General features: G+C 37.1%; 1 protein-coding gene and 1 non-coding gene across 2 annotated transcripts in view; both read right to left on the reverse strand.

Annotated features, from left to right (window-relative positions):
* The window catches only part of Pla2g4a (phospholipase A2 group IVA), a 122,848-nt gene extending 114,979 nt beyond the window's left edge, over window positions 1–7,869 (reverse strand). Inside the window, exon 1 of the mRNA XM_077802953.1 lies at window positions 7,748–7,869. Coding sequence (XP_077659079.1) covers window positions 7,748–7,869 — 122 coding nt within the window. The remainder of the gene's footprint in view (window positions 1–7,747) is intronic.
* Window positions 7,870–15,692: 7,823 nt separating this feature from the next.
* LOC113185682 (U6 spliceosomal RNA) lies at window positions 15,693–15,799 on the reverse strand. Its single transcript, XR_003301153.1, has one exon. It is a non-coding gene; the product is annotated as a U6 spliceosomal RNA (small nuclear RNA).
* Between the last annotated feature and the right edge of the window lie 3,705 nt (window positions 15,800–19,504).

The following is a 19,504-nucleotide window of genomic DNA, read 5'->3' on the forward strand; positions in this document are numbered from 1 at the left end:
TGGGCAATGAGAGAATGAAATGAGAAACTGTATGCAAATTCCAACCACAGTACCTCAGGGACCATAAATAAACACAATAACAACCTAATATACTTGTCATTTTTTATAACACTGATGCTTTCCCCAAACTGCATGACCTTTGTGAGAATTATTTGGCTCTATGGAGATTTCTAAGAAGTTTCAAAAAGGCAAATTTTTTTTTTTTTTAAAGAGAGAGTGAGAGAGGAGAGAGAGAGAGAGAGAGAGAGAGAGAGAGAGAGAGAGAGAGAGAGAGAATTTTTAATATTTTTATTTTTTAGTTCTCGGTGGGCACAACATCTTTGTCTGTATGTGGTGCTGAGGATCGAACCCGGGCCGCACGCATGCCAGGCGAGCGCGCTACCGCTTGAGCCACATCCCCAGCCCCCCAAAAAGGCAAATTTTTTGAGCACTTTTTATAAAGACTATGTACTTTTTGTACTTTCACACTTGACAAGGAGTTTTTGACAAAACTTTTAAAATACTATTATTTCTAATCTATTAAAATCCAAAAGAATTAAAACATTGGGACACTGACTTATCCACTGTCAAGTTCAAAGCCTTCTCCACATGCAGGATGTAGAAAGTATTCTAAAAAGATAAAGGGCAGGGAATTATATTTCCACCATCATACATACATAGTCAGTAAGGCATTGCCAAAGTGTTAAACTCTTAAGTGAATTTGCTAATGTTTCTTTTTCTTTGCTTTTTTTTTTTTTTAACCTAGGCTAAGCAAAGAGTTTGATACCATCCATAGGCAAAGAGAAATGAAGAAACAGTAGGAATTAAGATAGGTAAATGAGCCGATTGCTTTTAGAAATGTCTCTCAAACCATACTCAATTTAGTACAGTAAGGAGAACTTCCTTGCTTCTGAGGAAATGTAGTAAAAGCATGTTTCCAGACACACAGGCAGAGACTGACTGTTTAATCAGGTCTGCTTCTCAAGCCAGGACCTGACCTGACATCCCTAACAGGACACCTGCTGCTCTCCAATCAAAGTCCACGCAACTCCATTTGAACTGATTTTTGCCTCAGTTTTATTCTTAAGATATCTTATACAGCTTCTTCATCTCTCAAATTTGTAATATTGAAAGTTCGTTATCTAAACAAATGCATATGGAATTCCTACTAGTGTTTCAGAAAAGGGATGGATTCCACTGGTTTAAAATAGAAAAAGACATCATAGATCCTAATTAGAATAAGTTATGTATAATATGTCAAAATACATTCTACTGTCATATGTATCTAAAAATAACAACAACAACAAAAAAGACATCTTAGAATCAGTCAATAACTGAGCTGAAAGGGCACAGATGTAGAGAAAGGGAAACTGATCAGTGGGCTAGCACACACCTGCAATCTCGGCTACTTGGGAGGCTGAGGCAGGAGGACCGCAATATAGTTCTTGTACTGCTTCACAATTGGGAAGTACTCATTCAAGGCCAGCCTGGGCAACTTAGCAAGATCCTGTTCCACAATAAAATATGAAAAGAGCTGGGAATATAGTTCAGAGGTAGACACCCTGGGTTCAATTCCCAGTGAAGAAAGAAAGAAAGAAATGGGAGAAGAAGAACTAAAAAACAAAGGAAAAGGAAATGCTTCCTCTAGGAAGGGCCTTGGAGATTCTCTGTCCCACCTCAGGCTCTGGCTGGTTCTGTCCTCCTCCTCCTCACTTTTAGTAGACAATGTCTGCCTGGCATTCAAATTCTGCATGAATTCACTCTCTGAGATGAGCCATCTCTTACCTGTCTACTAGGTCAGGACCCTTGTGCTTCTCCATGATATCCTGTAGCACAATGTCATATTCTATATCCCCATTAAACAGGATGCATCTCTCCCCCAACTGTGAAAAGCATGAGAGAAGTTCTGCTCCCCTCTCCCTGTTCTCCTGTTGGACCCAGGGAATCACCCCATTACTACCGACAGAAAGATGAATAAATAACTTGGGCACATGCAGGTATGCTGGGGACAACCCGCTGGACCACAGGGAAGAGTCCATTCATAGACTCTAGAATGATAAACTGGATATCTTAGCAATTATTTATTTGAACACTGATGTTTTTAAATTCACTTGTTCTACATCTCCAGGTACTGAATACTTCAGTGATTTATATATACCACCTCGTTTCTTTTTCATAACAAGATAGCAATTTTTATTGTTATTTTTGAGATAAAACAAAAAAAATCAGGTTGAGAAAGGTTAAGTGATTATTTTAACTGAAAATTATAAACTAAGGCAGACTCCCCACCTGTGCTCTACCAAAGAACAACCATTCCTCTGAAAGAGTGAGAAGCTTTCCCCACGTCACCTGGGTTAGATGGCCCTAGAGTCCTGACCTTGTGTCTCATACCAGGTCTTTCTTTCTACCTTATTCTTCCACTCTACAAAAGACCCTAAAGGACAGGCAGAGATTCTGAGACGTTTATTATACAATAAGCAGAGTTATTAGTAAGCCTTAGCAAGGAGGTGACATGATGGAGGAAGCACTTTTACTATAACAAAGTAGCCCAGACTGGTGGCTTAAGCAACAGAAATTTATTTCCTTATTGTTCTAGAAGACAGAAGGACTAAATCAAAATACTCAGGTCTGGATTCTTCTGAGTCCTCCCTCTTTGGCTTGCAGATGGCAGCCTCCTTCCAGAATCCTCACAGGCTTTCCCCTGGGCACATGTGCCTCGGGCATCTGTCTGTATTCAAATGTTCTCTTCTCAAAGTGACACCAGTGTGATAGAACTAGGGCCCATCTGACTGGTCTTGTTTTAAATTATTCACCCCCTTAAAGGCCTTATGTTCAGTTACAGTCACATTCTGAGGTACTGGGGGGTTAGAGTCTGTGTGTATGGATTTGGAAAGCACACAATTCAACCCATAACACACTTCAATAAGATAAACATAACAGTTAAACCAACAAGCATACAACAGTTAATGGAGAGAGGTGGCATTTGCTAAACACAACCAATACAAGAAGTCCACATGTATTATGATCTGCTTCCAAGCCAGGATTCTGGAAGGGATAATCAAAGAGACAGTTCAGCCCCTTTCAGATGGGGCAGCCTCCCTCATCTGCCTATTTTAAAAGCCCTCTCACACAAACATTCTATATAAATGAAACCCAGTACACCATGCAGTTTCTTGTACTGCTTCACAATTGGGAAGTACTCATTCAAGGGAACCTGTCACTGTAAGAGTCAGGAAACTGGCCAGTCCCATTCCACAGGCTCATTACAAATAGCAGGAATGTCTCCTCAATCCCAAGCCAGTCAGCTAGCCGTCTTCCCTTGATCATTCTGGCTTGCTGTTATTTTCCATTGTTTCACCTTTTGGTGATCAAAACCAAGAGGCCATTCTGGCTCTATTTGAAGGGATGAAATTCTGAAGTTCGAGGAAATATTCATCATCACCACCTAGAAGTTTCCTCACTGTGCACATTCGAAAGCTAAGGCCTAAAGAATATACCAACCTATCCAAGGTCCCTCCACTAAGGAAAAGGTGACCATACCCCTTTACTTCCATCAGGTATTCCTTCTTTAGAATCTTATCCCACATGCTAAAGATAAAAGGGAATAGTTAAAAGAAAGAAAAAAAAAAAGACATAGATACATTTTAGTTTGGCTAAAATTTTAAGTTATCATGTTATTATCTGCTGCTGTAGCGTAGGCTCAATATATAAATTTGAGGGAAATGAATAATGAATTTCTCCATATGATTGGTTAAGTAAAGCTTAAAAAGTGTCGTCTTTATCTCTTATACTTTTCTATGTTCAAAGCATAGCTGCTATCTACTTACAAATATTAGACAAAATGTAGTGTTGTTTTTTAATTCCTTCTCCCACACAGTGCGTTATGGAATATCATATTGACAGGTGTCATATATATGTTCCTTCACAGAAAATGTAGACTAATGATGCTCTGCCTTCTACTTAAAAGAAACTGATAATAGTGATACACTTTGTGTTAATACTTTTTAAATGTATCTAACAATGTGGCACAAAATGCTAAGCAATCTGCTATGCACGGTGGCACACACCTGTAATCCCAACCACTCAAGAGGCTAAGGTAGGAGGATCACAAGTTCAAAGCCAGCCTCAGCAATTTAGCAAACCCTAAGCAACTTAGTGAGGTCCTTTCTCAAAATGTGGCTCAGTGATTAAGTGCCCCTGGGTTCAATCCCTTGTACAAAAAAAAAAAAAAAAGGCTTTTTTTTTTTTTTTCCTACAGCTTTCTCTCTCCAGACTGGAAGTTTTGCAAATAGCTCCCCTAGGGAGTGTTTGTGTTTTGTTGAGGGTTCCACCCCCCTCTTTAATTGCTGCCTTTTTCATGACTTCCTCAAGATTGCCACACCAGGGAAAGCCCTATCTTTCCTCTAAGGTAAACAGTCCAAGGAAAACCTCCAGCAAAACCATCCTAGGGAAATATTTCCTGAGATCCCATTTTTTTTTTTTCTGGATAAAATTATCAGCAGTCTGGGTTGACTTTGCTTTTCAACTAGCACAGGAACTATTTCAGGCTAGTCCTGTAGTTCAAAATAGAGATGTTGACTAGAAGTGAAACAAATTGACAAAAATATACAACAGGAGTTCAGGATGCTCAGAGGGGCTGTACGCCCACGTGCCTCAGACTTCATTGCAAAGGAAAACCATAAAACACAGACCAGCATTCCCCAAGTCCTGGAAGGTATAACATGACACAGGAATTTAGATTCAACATTCTTTTCTCACTTTGTAAGAGTTTATAGATACTGTGAATGACAATCCACTTTAGAAATGAAGAAGAAGGGGGAGGGATACAAGGGAGAGAATTGAACAACAGCAGATGAGGTAGAGAGGGAAGATGGGAGGGGAGGGGAGGGGAGGGGGGATAGTAGGGGATAGGAAAGGTAGCAGAATACAACAGTCACTAATATGCCATTATGTAAAAACGTGAGTGTGTAACCGATGTGATTCTGCAATTTGTATTTGGGGTAAAAATGGGAGTTCATAACCCAATTGAGTCAAATGTATGAAAGATGATATGTCATGAGCTTGGTAATGTTTTGAACAACCAATAAAAAAAAAAAAAAGAAATGAAGAAGAAGCCTGGTCTTTTGCAGGATTAAGAACTCTATAAATAGAAAGTATGTGTTTGAGAGGTGTATTTTCAGGGGTTCTTAATCTTCTTAGGTGTCATGGACATTTGGGGCAGTGTGGTAAAGCCTAGGAACTCCTTCACACAGCATAACATTTTAAAATTCATGAAATAAAGCATCAGATTATAAAAGAAACCAATTTTGATGAAGTACATGGAGTCATTCAGTCTGTAGATATTAAATGATCTTTAATCATGCATTGGAGCCTTAAACTACATTTTTCTTCTGTTTGTGGACTATACAAAACCAACATAATTCTAAAGTCTGAAATAAAAATTTTGAGGACAGAACAAGTTAAAACATCATGAAGGTTAAGATAATAGAAAACAATTTCTTTTTGTACCAACTACCTCTGTGTTCACCATAATGAACATGTAGCACACCTCGAATATTTAGGTATTACATGTAGCAAATGCAGATTAAAGTGAACTAGAAGTACTGTCATTTGCTTCAAAATATGAAATGTACATTTCTTCCACCTTTGATCAACAAGCTAGGAAAGAGTGCCAAGGACATTAATAAAATCTGTAAGCCTGTAATCCCAGTGGCTACAGAGGCTGAGGCAGGAGGGTCTGAGTTTAAAGCCAGCCTCAGCAAAAGTGAAGTGCTAAGCAACTCAGTGAGACCCTGTCTCTAAATAAAATGCAAAATAGGGCTGAGGATGTGGCTCAGTCGGCGAGTACCCTTGAGTTCAATCCCGGTACTGCCCCGCCAAAAAAAAATTCTATAAGTAGGTTTCAGTTCAGCTTCTGCTGATGAGATTCAATGGGTTCTTGAAAATTCAAAATTAACACAAACAATGTTCAATAACTCTCCCCTTGATTTTACAGATGAGGAATTAGACAGGAGGAAGTTAGATAACCAAAGCTAAACCATCCCTTAACCAATATGGGCTGAACCAGCAATAAAGAGCACAATGACTTTCAATCCATGGCAAAACTACAGCGCTTTCATCTTAAGAGGATTTATGAGAAATGGCTACCGAACTTAAGAAAAAAAGGAGGGTTTTGAACTTTGAAATAATTCAAGAGTCAATATTTCAATAATACTATTTTAGTCCCTTACAAAAATACCATTTTTATTATGGTAACCAGCTATTCTCTAAATCTTTAATTTTGAGAAGTGACTTTTAAATACAAAATGAAGGATTTATGTGAGATTGAAGAAAGAACATCTTGATAGCATGACTGTAAGGAAAATCCTCCTTTCAATGGTCTACTGTTATTCCTGATTAGACGTCTTTACTTTGTTTTAGACATCTTTACTTTGCAATTTTTCATTGTGTTTTTTGTTTTGTTTTGTTTTGTTTGTGGTGCTGGGGATGGAACCCAGGGCCTCACACATGCCAGGCAAGTGCTCTGCCACTGAGCGGCACCCCAGCCCTATGTTGCAGAATTACACTGCAGAATTACAAATCGATAAAGCCCTACCTTGAGGACTAATGTGCCCTCAGAAACCTGGGGGAGTAGACAAAAGGCTGAGGAATGTTCTCTAGGCCAGACCCAAGCACTCGGCTAGGGATCCAGTAAGGGCAAGGGAGGCCAACGATTAAACATTCAAACTTCAAAGGACAATAGCAACCATTCTATAGACTAGAACATGAAGAAAACAGATTCCAGAATGCTGGCCCCCGGAACAGGAAAGCCATTGAGATCTGCTGAAGTGTAGAAAAGGCCTAGCAACCAGCCAGGTAAAGAATCCAACAAGAGTTTGAAGAGAACAAAGGCTCCATTCCTGCTGACTAGAGCTGGAAGTCAAGCCAAGCTGTGACTACTCCCTCCTAGTCACTAATTACCTTAGGTAAAAGGATCTGTATTCTACACACCATGGATTTCTATGGATTTTGATCTGAGGTTATTTTTGTTTTTTGGCTTTGTTTTCATTCAGTTTATGTTTTGCTCAGTGCTCTAGTTTAGGGTTTTTGGCTTTTCTTCTTCTTCCTCTTCCTACTCCTCCTGCTCACCTCCTCCCTCCCACTCTAAAAGAACCCAAGCATCTAGCTCTTTGCACCTAGCATTTAAGCCATAGCTAGAGATAAACCACAGAACATGGCAGACTGGTTTTATTTTAGGTCCACATCCTCAAAACCTGAAGAGGCTCTCCCCACCACACACATCTTTCTAAGTTTCTCCAGTGAATTTGCATTGCCACCCAAGGAAATGACTTTGTTCCCTTTTTCCTCTTGAGGCTCTCAGCTCCCCACCCCCACTCTTAGTTTGTGACCTCATCTTTCTTCATTGAGAGAAAACAGAAAGCACCAGAGGGAAGCTTCCCATCTTCCATCAGCAACTCTGCAAACTCCCCTGGCTTCTTTGCACTTGGGTTCTTCTCTGGTCACAGAAGAGGTGGCATTCTTCCACCTGGTATAGACCTGGCCCCATGCACATCTCTCTGGATGGAAAATCCATCCCTCTCTTCCTCAAGGACTTTACTCTGATGACCATGACTTTCTTTCCTGAAGCATCCAACTTTATTTTTCAGCCAGGTTATCTGATTGGCAAACCTGTTAGAATCTCTCCATTCAATCCATATTCATTTTCCCCAGTATTTCTCCATTTTTAGACTGTTTTAGTGACGAACTTCCCCAAAGAAACATTACTCACCCTGGATTCACAGCTATGCCATTCTTGTTCCCGTTCACTCCCACCCCACCCCCACTTCGGCTCCCATCACTCCACAGAAACGTCTCATCAAGATCACCAATGACCTCCATCAGCTCAGACATGCTGGTCACTTTCTTAAGCTCATCTTACTGAGCCTCTTTGTTTCCACTTTCTCCACTTTGTTCCCATGACATCATTCTTGGTTTCTTCTTAGCCAACTCCTTTACAAATTCTCTTCTCTGCCTACAGCCACCATCTTAAGCCACGCTGTTCTCATTCCATTCACTTCCCATCCGTGGCATCTCATCCCTTCATACATGTGCTAAAATTACCTCTCAGCAAAAAGCTCATTTGCTTATTATTTGTAGGTTTACTTTTTGTCTCTCCCAAGAAGGAATGCACTCTACCTGCTTTATTCACTCAGGTATATCCAAAATACAGCACAGTGCCTATGAGGTCCAGTACTAAGCATAACTTACTGAATGAGCAAAGGAATAAGCTGCAAACGGCTGGTTGATCAATGCTTTCTAACAAAGCAAAATTCTTTTATGAAAAAGGAGAATAACAAAGTATCTAAATTGTTTCACACAATACTTGCTCTTTTCCTAAGTATTAATTAAAAACAAATTTTTCCTATTACTTTTCTAAGCATTCCATTTGCATTAATAAAGGGGGATATAAAGTTTTTTCTCACAGAAAATTATACTTTATACAAGAACATTCTTTTCATTGTGATGATAAAAAGTCTTTGCAGAAATTCTTGCTATCTATTTAAAGTATCATTTTGATTGACAAATTGGTTGATTAGTGCCTTAAATATTAACATGTGCTAATTAAGCTCCTTATTAATACATATAATGTGTAATATTAAATGATGACTATTAATCATTAATACATAAGATATACTGGGCCATTGTCACGCACCTATAATCCCAGTTACTCAGGAGGCTAAAACAGGAGGATCGTAAGTTCAAAGTCAGCCTCAGCAACTTAGCAAGACCCTTTCAAAAAATTTTAAAAAATAAAGACAGGGGATGTAGCTAAGTGGTAGAACACCCCTGAATTCAATCCCCAGTACCAAAAAAATAATATAAAAATCATTGTATGTTAAGTAATTCCTTCATAATTAACATGGATTAACTCATTATTAATATACATAAATACAGATGGTATTAACACATTAATAATTAATATTAACACTTTGTGAATAAGTATTGTTGCCTTATTTTAGTAAGTATATGCTATCTCATAAGGTATGTTAATACCTCATATTAGAGCATAAAGTATTAATCAGCCAAATAATTTGACAATCTGAAAGATAATTTAAATAGTAAGAATTCCTACAACAACAAATCTTAGAAAATTGATTCTTCCATTGTTTTTCATTGACAACAGATGCATCATTGCAGATAATTATAAAGATGGGAAAAATTTCATGTAAATATTGTGAATTTTTATGTATTTCAAATAAAAATTCCTGCTTGTTGCCAGCTCAGGAATAAGTACAAAGTAACAGATTATAAGTAAGCATAATAGCTTTGCAATTAAATCTTTAATTAACCAAGTAACTTTTCAAATTAGAAATTTTGCTGTACCAAACTGTCCTAAAATGCATTAGTAGCAACTTCTAAGAATCACTATAATAGGACCTTGAAGTAATTATCTGAACATGTTTTACGATTTTACATTAAAAGTAGACTACCATGCCATAAATTACAGAAATGCCCTGGTGTTTTCTATTTGAGGTCTGAGATTATGACTTCATCTACATATGTAGCTTTGATAAAATGTCTTATTTTTTATTTTCTTTAAAATATAGGCCTGTAAAAAACTACTATGGAGTTTCAAAAAACAAAATTACAAATCATGCACTGCAACTTCCTCTATCACGTCAATCAGTAACCAAGTTATAAGTGCAGAACAATGGAGTTATTATGGAAACATGCTTTTAGACAGTGTACTTTCTGCACCCTTCCTTATAATTTTTTTGATGTTAACCATAATAGGAAGATGCTGACAACATAAAATAATATTTATAAAACTCAGAATACAAACCAGTCAATTAATCAATTTCGACATGTAAAGTACATCAAAATAAAAATCCTAAGACTTGGACAAATAAAAAGGCACTTGATTTTTTAATATTTCTCCTTTCACATCTATAAAATGTACATCGTAACAAATGTTCTGCTAGCTTATCTAGTTATTGTAGGAATGAATGTGGGAAGGGATGAATAAGCAGTTCTTTTATCAGTTATAGAGTGCTACGTAAATGGAAGGTATTATTGGCCTTCTGATACATTTTTTCAAACTAGATAATCAGGAAATAGGCAATAAATAATGACAAATATGATAAACTAAGCAAGTATAAGCTGAGTCTTGCAAATACACGAGCTTTCTATACTACAGAAGAAAACTGAAGGCAGGTGTGATATTACACACCTATAATCCCAGCTACTCAGGAGGGTGAGGCTGGAGGATCACAAGTTCGAGGCCAGGCTGGCAATTTAGCAAAACTTTGTCTCAAAATGAAACATAAAAAAGGGATGGGGATGAAGTTCAGTGGTAGACTACCTCTGGTTTCGATCCCTAACACCACACACACACACACACACACACACACACACAGAGAATATCAAAATTACACATATTATGAACACTTGTTTTCTATCTCAAAACATGCTGTTCCCTAAAATACCTAAATTTCCCTGCCAACCCCAAAAGTCAAGAAAATGAGAAGGAAGACTAAGGATGAAGGAGCAACGGATTCACAGCTATAGGGGCCATGGCAAGCAAAATGAGTGCCATCTGGCCTATCATCTTTGACCCAGTTTTGGCTGAACTCTGATATAGATCACTGAGTCTCTCTAAAGGCATTTGAATTAATTAAAAGAGTAATTAGACTGGTAGGTGTGTAGCTTTACAAAACTGCTGATAGTGGAGCATTCAATTATTTGTGTTTATGTTGGTATAAAGGGGGAGGTAAACTATAGTTTCAAAAAATGTTATAAGTGTGGATTAAAAATCCAGAGAACAAGAAAACTGAGACTTGTATAACAAGACCTGCAAAAAATATAGTGCATTCCATTTTTACCTTGGGCAGGTAATGGTGTCCAAAGACCAGAACAATACTGTTTTATGTACTGTCTTCTCTAGGGGAAAAATACCTCCATAGTTACTCTTGGTTTCCCCATCTGTTTACCTTTATAATAGTCAAAAGGTAGAAGATGAAGAGTTAGCCAGACCTTAAGCTCATCCTAACTTGGGTTTTGACAAGCGTGGACATTATTTTTCTCCCAAAACTTTTTATTAATGATGCAAAGCTTAGCCTTAATTCTGTCTTCTCTACGTTAAGCAAGGCGGGATGTCCCCAGCACCATAAGTTTTGGCCATGTTCTCTGAACCATCTTCAATTTCCCCAATTTCTGTAAAATATAAGTCTATGAGAAAGAAAAGCAATTTGCTTTCATTTTTCTATACATTCTCACCATTGTTAAGGGAAATATTCCAGGAAACACTAAAAACAATCCTCAAAAAAAATGAGGAAAAAAGTGTTCATAAAATTTCTACCTCTAGGTCAAAATTTCACCTATATTGTTAAGGCCCCTGACGTTCTTCAGAATTTTTGAGGAATCCCCAAAGGGCCTTTGATTATGGTAGCTATATCTGTTGATATTTATTATGTTAGAAATTTAAAACAAAATACAAATTTAAATAAAATCTTCTTTTCACATAAGAATTATCTAAATTGTTAGATTTGTTGTTTTCTCTGTTTGGTGGTAACACCCAGCGTGGACCCAGGGTAACTCTCCTCTCTCATACAGCTTCCAAATGGATACAATCTTTCTCAAAGAAAAATGTCAAAAATTACAACTAGCATTTTTTGACATTTTGCTGAACATTTTAAGAATCCTCAAAATACCCAATTATTATACTTCCTATTTTACACTTGAGAAACCCACATGGGAATGAGCTAAAGAAATTTGGCTTATGCTCTCACACTTGTAAGTAGTGGGATTTTTGTTAGAAGCTGGAAATTTTAATAGATTGAAGAATCTATCCTAAGGACATATCCAAAGAAGTGTACAAAATATATAAGGGTTCTAGATTAAATATTATCTATAATCCTGGAAAATTTTAACCAACTAAATGTTCAACAAATTATGACTGGTCAGTTAAACATATTCACAAACTTAAAACTGCATATGGTGAGAACCTTTTTAGCTCATATGGATAAACAGCCATCAATTGCATAGTACCTGACACATACTAGGAACTCAATAATATTTAAAATATGAATGAATCAAAAAAGTACTATTACTCAAAATTATGTTCAACAGAAAATATGAATGAGGGAGAAGCATCATAGAAAATAGCATGTACAGTGTGATCACAACTTTGTAAATCTACACATAAGCATATATAGAGAAAAAAGGTATAGAAACATAGATGTTAATACAGGAATTCTTTGTATCCATGCTGATGCACACTGGGTACTCAATAAATATTTATTGGCTGAATAGATGAATGAGTGATATTTTAAAAGTAGTGACCTCATGGAGCATTATAGGTAACTTTTTCTTTTTTTCTATGTAATTTTTTATATTTAACAAAATGGAAACAGTAAGCATGATTTATCTTTGTAACAAACAATAATATTATAAAGCATTATCACTTTGGGACATACCATTAGGAATTTGGGGGAAAAGTAGAAGATATCAATGTATCTAATTCCATTTACTATTCAAGCAATAAAAAATAACAGATGTTACAATAAAATGACAAGTCTGATATTATATGGCTGATTATTCTCAGGGTTGAATCTGGAATCTGGGTCACTTGGTTTCTAGACAAGTAGTCTTCCCATTGCACCAAGATGCTTGACATCCCATAATACGGGTGAAGAAGCAACAATACCAACACTGCGGTATCCATCTTTAGACAGTTCCTTGCTTATAAGCAAAATGATTCGTTAAATAATTATTTTATGTCATCAGAAAACTTCAAAGTTCTAATAAATATTCCATTTCAATGCAATATAAATTGCCTTTTGAGATTTGTGAACTTCATAAAGGCGTTTCCAAATTTGTGTGTGTTGGAAAGGCACATATGCATTAATGTGGGGAGGAGTCCAGAGTTATTACAAAATTTGTAAAAGGGTCAGTGATCAAAAAGAAAGAAAAAAGTTTGAAAACAAGTAAACCTACAAAGTATGTCAGCAAGAGGAGGTAAAAAAATGATTATAAATACAAGAGGAAAAGGAACTAGGACTATTCTGTCTTCCTCTTTTTTTTTTAATTTCTGGAACATATCTTGTTAATATTTAAATAATTCAATTTTTTTTGACTTTGTTTTCTAAGTAGCAGCACTAGGAAAAACAATGATGGGTTAAAAGTACAGGTCAAATTGCCTGTATGGAATGAACTTTATCAGGCGCTAAGAAATCTATTTAATAATTTTCTTTTTCTTTAACTAAATGTGAAATACTTTAAAAAGTCACTTACAGTGTTAAAAAGAAGCAGGGTATTGTCCCATCAAATATGCTTGCCCTACAGGAAGTTTGTAAAACTTCTCTGAGCAAATGCAGATTAAACACTTCTCTATGCATTTCACAACTATTGCTTAATTTAAAATTTAACTCTTCCTGAACTCAGGGGAAACAAAGGGCCATTTCTCATCCCAACATCCAAGTTGACTGGCGAGGCCTAGGACCTCTGGGATGTAATTTTTAAGACTCATATTGAGCTTCTTTCACTAGATTTCCTAAAAAATACATCTTGGGCCACGATTTCAAATTTATACAATAAACAGAAACAAAACAAAATACAAACCCTTCTTATACCCCAATTATGTTTGAGCTGAGCCCAATCTAATACTCTCCATCTGCTTTACCTGAATAAATGCCTAGATCAGCAAACAGTATCAAGAGCACTTCCTGTTCTAGTGTCTGTGATGAAAAAATATTATTTTTAAGACTAAAATTATTAGAAGTTATAGGAGATAGTGTCTTTTTTCCTCCTTCCTTGAAACAAAATTGCTGAAACAGTATTTCACACTCAACATTTAACTGTGGGACTTGATCCCATCTTTTCAAGTATCTAGTCTTGAGCTGTTTTCCTGCTGTGTCAAATAACTCAAGGGAAAATCCAATCAGAACACCGGTGGGTTTACATTTAATTTTTCAGTATTGTCTGTCTTTGGCGTAACACTGAAACACATCAAATACCCAGGAATGCTTTGCATAAGTATCCAAAACCACTCTTTTTTTTTTTTTTTTCAAATAAAATTTAAATGAGTCCATGAAGGCGGTTGCTAAGGATCCTCAGGGCTGTCAAAGAGCAAGGCTAGAGTGCGGGGACCACGGAGTGGCATCACGTGTACCATAAACGCACACCACCTCGCTGCTGCCTTAAATGCTAAATTTCCGGGGCTCCAACCGAAGGAAACAACTGATCGCTCGACTCCCGCAGTGCATTTACACCCAGGAAAGCAAACTTGCCCCGGTGAGAAGGAAACTGAAGTTTCTGATCCGTGCATCGTTTCAAAAGCAAAAGGCACGCAGCCTTCGAAAGCAGTGAGGTTCCCCTGCGTCCCGTTCTTCCTTCCTAGTGACTACAGACTAACAGCCAAGGAGAGCGGGAGAGAGAAGTGGAGCAGGGCAAGAGTAAAGGTATTGCTTACAGTTCCCAGAGTTACATGAGAATCTTCAGGCTTTTCTGTGCCTCTATTTTCGGTCAGGATCCCAGTTCAGCCCGAACTTCAGGAAAGTCTTATCCCTGGTAGGCGGGGCCAAACCGTGGGCTGGTCTCCTTGGGGTTCTGCACATGTTTTAAGGTGGAATTAAAGAACAGGAGAGGGAGAGAACACTGCTCATAAAGGCTGATATTTGGAAGGTAAATATTCAGTTATCAGAATCAGATGTTTGCAGTCAGAAAGCATGCTTAAAGGGTAGATAAATTAACTTGTCCTAAATTATATAGACTTTGCGTTTCTCTGCGTGTAGAATTGCTTTTTGCCCTTAAGAACACACTACTTCTCTTCCACACAAGTAAGAACAAAATTGAAAACACAGTAAATAACCTTGCACATTTTTTTTGCATTCTTTAAAAAGGCCAAGTTTATAACAAACCCTAAACATAAAAATGGATACATTTTTTAAAAAAAATGAATGATGTAGGACCACTTTAAAAACCACATCTATTCAAATATTTCCTCCCCCAAACTCTGAACACCTGAGTTGATAATTATATTCCTTTGTAAGTTTAAGGTTAAAAGCATTCCAAAGAATATAATGCAAATGTTGAGATTTATAGTTAAGAAAAATTAAGTCAGGTTGAATTCCAAATTTGCAATGTAAACTAAAATACTTGATAACGTGAATATGAAGAAAAGCACATTGTTTAAATTCCATAGAAATCCATTCTAGCAGAATTAATTACTCCACTTGAATAAAAACACTCATCATAGCACTGGTCCTGTGTTATAACACAAGACAGATATCATGATGAAAGCATAGCTCTTGAGAGAGTGTTCATGAGCAATAGGAACTACATTCTAAGAGCGAAATATCTACCTGTAGTTACCTGTACATCTGCACCAACATTTTAACCTAAAAACTGAAAATGATAATTTTCTTTTTAGATATATTAGATGATTGTTGCTATTTTATTAAGCCTTCTTTCCCTCCACAATTTTTAAAAATAAGTTTTAAAAAAATGGAATAGAGAAAGCACTGATGATATGATTGTTACTCCTTATACAGAACTCTGATGAGCAAGGTACTCTGTCTTATCACTATACTCACTATATCACTAACCACTGTATTTATGACAGTAAACATCACTATTTAGATCTTGTTTAGAATTCTCATCTCACATAAGTACAAAAAATCCAAAGCCCATATTTTTCCAGTATGTCAGTCACTCTTTTTTTTTTTTTTTTTTTTTTTACTATGGAACGCTTCACGAATTTGCGTGTCATCCTTGCGCAGGGGCCATGCTAATCTTCTCTGTATCGTTCCAATTTTAGTATATGTGCTGCCGAAGCGAGCACATGTCAGACACTCTTATAGCAAGTTTTATTCTATCATCTTTTCAGCTTTGTCCCAAGTCAAATAAATATCTGTTAGACTTTAGTGGTTCCCAGGTTAGGCACCTTCCACTAATTTCTTTCTGGATCAAAAATGGTCACTATCTTGTCCCTTCATCCTCCTCACCATGAATCACTCGTTCACCTTCTGATTTTATCTTCAAAATTTTTATATCTGCATTTTTCTTTTCTTTTCATTTTACTGTCAAAATATTAACTTTAATTGTTGCCTCCCTCTTTATTACAGATACTAATATATGATCTTTATTCCTGCATCTCTTTTCTGTTCTCAAGATCATCTTAGGCTTCATCAACAGATACACCTTCCTACAAGTCTAATCAGTTCACTGTCACACCCACGATATCCAGTTTTCTCCACTGCCTATTGACTCATACCATCACACTTTTAAAATGTTCCTTTTTTATTTGCAAGTGAGGTAGAAGTAAAAATTAAATCAGGATAACTTCAAGTTCTATGCCACATTACAATTTTATATGGTACAAATGGAAACATTCAGCCTGTCAAAATAAATACAGTTTAATATACAGTAGAAATGTTTGGCTACCGACAAATTGGGTTCAAGAATTTTTTACAAAGCCAGGTTTTTCTCATTCATTTTTATCTACTTGTGGCAATAATTTAACAAGTTATTTTCTGCTCTCCAAGATCCCTCTAAATTTGGGAAAAGTGCATGTCTAGTTTTAGTACTTCGGTCAGAGTGGGCGCAAGCCCAATTACTCAGCTCTGAGGCTGACTTGCAGGCACTTTAAAAGATATTTATGCTCTTGGAATTTAAATGTACTGACGACAATGAGAAAGTCTGAGCCTGTGACCTTTGGTTGAGGTAATCCTGAGTAGTAAGAACTATTGCTAAATGGATTTCCAGTGTTTCTCAAGTAGCCAAACTCTGATAGATGTCACTAGAGGGTTTTTATAGAACTTTTAGCTGTCTAGGGCTAAGAAGATAACAGCATTTCTATATTTATGTCTGCAAAACTAGTGACTCAGCAGCTTCAGGAACACTTTGCTATTCAATTTTTCAAATACATTGTCAGGTACTGACAGTTTTGGAAAAAAAAATATCTTTCTTCCTTCATGCTTTATATACAGGATATTTTTCTCTGATTAAAAATACAATGCAGGGCTGGGGTTGTGGCTCAGTGACAGAGCACTTGCTTCGCACATGTGAGGCACTAGTTTCAATTCTCAGCACCACATAAAAATAAACGAACAAAATAAAGATGAGTCTATCTATAACTAAAAAATAGTTTAAAAAAAAGAGGTAGAATAACGAACAACAAGTAAATGTAACAGTGGTCCACTTTTTGCTTTGAATATAGCCCTTGCTTCTCTACTACTGCAATTTATTTATTTAGGTATTAGGAAATGAACCCAGGGGCACTTAACCTTTTAGCCACATTCCCAGTCCATTTTTAAATGTTTGAGACCAGCTCTTGCTAAATTGCTTAGGGCCTCACTAAGTTACTAAGGCTGGTCTCGAACTTAAAATCCTCCCTTGTCAGCCTCCCGAGTTGCTGGGATTACAGGCATGTGCCACCAACAAGTTGTGACTTATTTTAAAAGGCACATGTTTCTTTCTCTTCCTCTTTCTCCTCCTCCTTAATCTCTTCTCCTCCCTAATCTCAGAGAAACAGATTACCTTTCTCCCCAACCTGGGCAGAGTTATAGGTCCTTGAGCACACACCCACCATTGGAACAAGGTAACCCAGACTTTGGAGATGGTACTAGATCTCAAAAATGATTATCTGCTAAATTAACAAGTGAATTACAACTCAGAACAGAGAACACACAGAAGGTATCCTTTGCATCACCTCTCTAAAATTCCCCTGTTCCTCCTGATGAGCAAAATCAGACTCTGGGATGGAATCCCCTGTGTTTCTCCTTTGCTAGCAAAGGAATGAACTTCTTTTTCCTTTTTCTCAAAACTGTAACCTTGTTATTGGATTGGCATCAAGCACAAAGACCAAGATTTCAAGAACAACCCTTAATCTTCACCCAAATAAAAAAGTCACATAGCAGGATTTAGTTTCATTAAATTTATGACGTGGCTTTAAATTCCATAGTTGATCCCAAGTTTATTTCTCAACATAAAGTAAGCATTGAGATAATTCACAACAACAAAAATTCACAAAACTGCTATAAAAAATATATCCTAATCTTCCTTATTCCAAATTTTCAAAACAATCCAACTGTTTTGTTCATGGAGACAGGACCATTAAGGAAAACAGAATGGCCTAACCAACTTAAATATTTCTTAATTAATATCCTCTTATGATTGTTGAATGTTCTGGGTCAATTTGACGATGCTGAGGGATTCCCAAATGACTAGTAAAACACTATTTCCAGGTTTGTCCATGAGGCTGTTACCAAAAGAGATTAGTACTAGTACTAGGGATTGAACCCAGGAGTGCTTAACCACTAAGCCATATCCCCAGCCCTTTTTATTTTTTACTTTGAGATTTCACTAAATTGCTTAGGGCCTTGCTAAATTGCTGAGGCTGGCATTAAACTCACAATCCTCCTGCCTCAGCTTCCCAGACTTCTAGGATTACAGGCAAGTGCCACTGAGCTTGAAGAGATTAGCATTTGAGTCAAAAGACCAAGTAAAAAAAGCCATGGCTAATCCATGTTGGCAGGCACCACCCAATCCCTCAAGGGCCTAAATAGAACAAAAGTCATGTGCCTATCCCTGGAAAGAGCAAACAGGATCAGCACAGTTCGTATTTTCATGGATTTTACATCTCAGTAGAGGAGGAAGACAAGGAACAAGACAAGATAATGACTTTTTGCAGCCATCATGTCCTGGAAAGACCCCTCCAAGGAGGCAATTTTTCAACTGAGACTTGAAGATGAACCCCAGTGTGAAAGGAATGTTTCAGACAACAAAAACAGCAACTAAGCATATACAAAACTAAACTGACACATCAAATTTAAAAGGCACACAAGACAATGCCACCAGAAATGTCTTGAACAGCAAAAGCTAGAGAAAAATAAGAGAGGTGAAGTCAAGCTGAATTAAATCAGAAATCCAAGCTGGGCACAGTGGTACAAGCCTATCATCCCAACAATTCAAGAGGCTGAGGCAGGAGGATCAGAAGTTCAAGACCAGCCTCAGCAATTTAGCAAGGCCCTAAACAATTTAGAGAGACCTTGTTTCAAAATAAAAAAAAATAAAAATGGCTGGGGATGTGGCTCAGTGATAAAGCACCACTGAGTTCAATCCCCAGTTCCGTCCTCCTCAAAATAAAATAAATCAGAAATCCAAACTGAGTCATGAAGGTAGGATTGGGATTTGGTGAGTAGTCATGATAAATTGAATCAGCGAAAGCAAAGACAGGAATTCATCACAGAGTAAGTGCAATGGCAAGTCTGTTGCCTAAAGTTCTGTCCTTGTCCTCGATGCCAATTCATTAATGAGGACACAGTTTTGAAAAAAAGGAAAAAAAAAGATTTATTGCTTTACTAGCAAAAGATAAACACAGGGGACTCCTGTCCCAAAGGCTGTGATTCTGCCCATCTGTAGGAACAGGAGGCTTTCATAGAGGTGATTCAGAGAAAAATGAGATTAGGGAGAAGTTTAAGGAAAAGAAGATTAGGAGAAAGAATAAAACATCAAATGAACCCCTGTTACAAGTCTAAGAGTTTTG

Source organism: Urocitellus parryii, chromosome 9 (genome assembly GCF_045843805.1).
Source record: "Urocitellus parryii isolate mUroPar1 chromosome 9, mUroPar1.hap1, whole genome shotgun sequence".
NCBI lineage: Eukaryota > Metazoa > Chordata > Mammalia > Rodentia > Sciuridae > Urocitellus > Urocitellus parryii.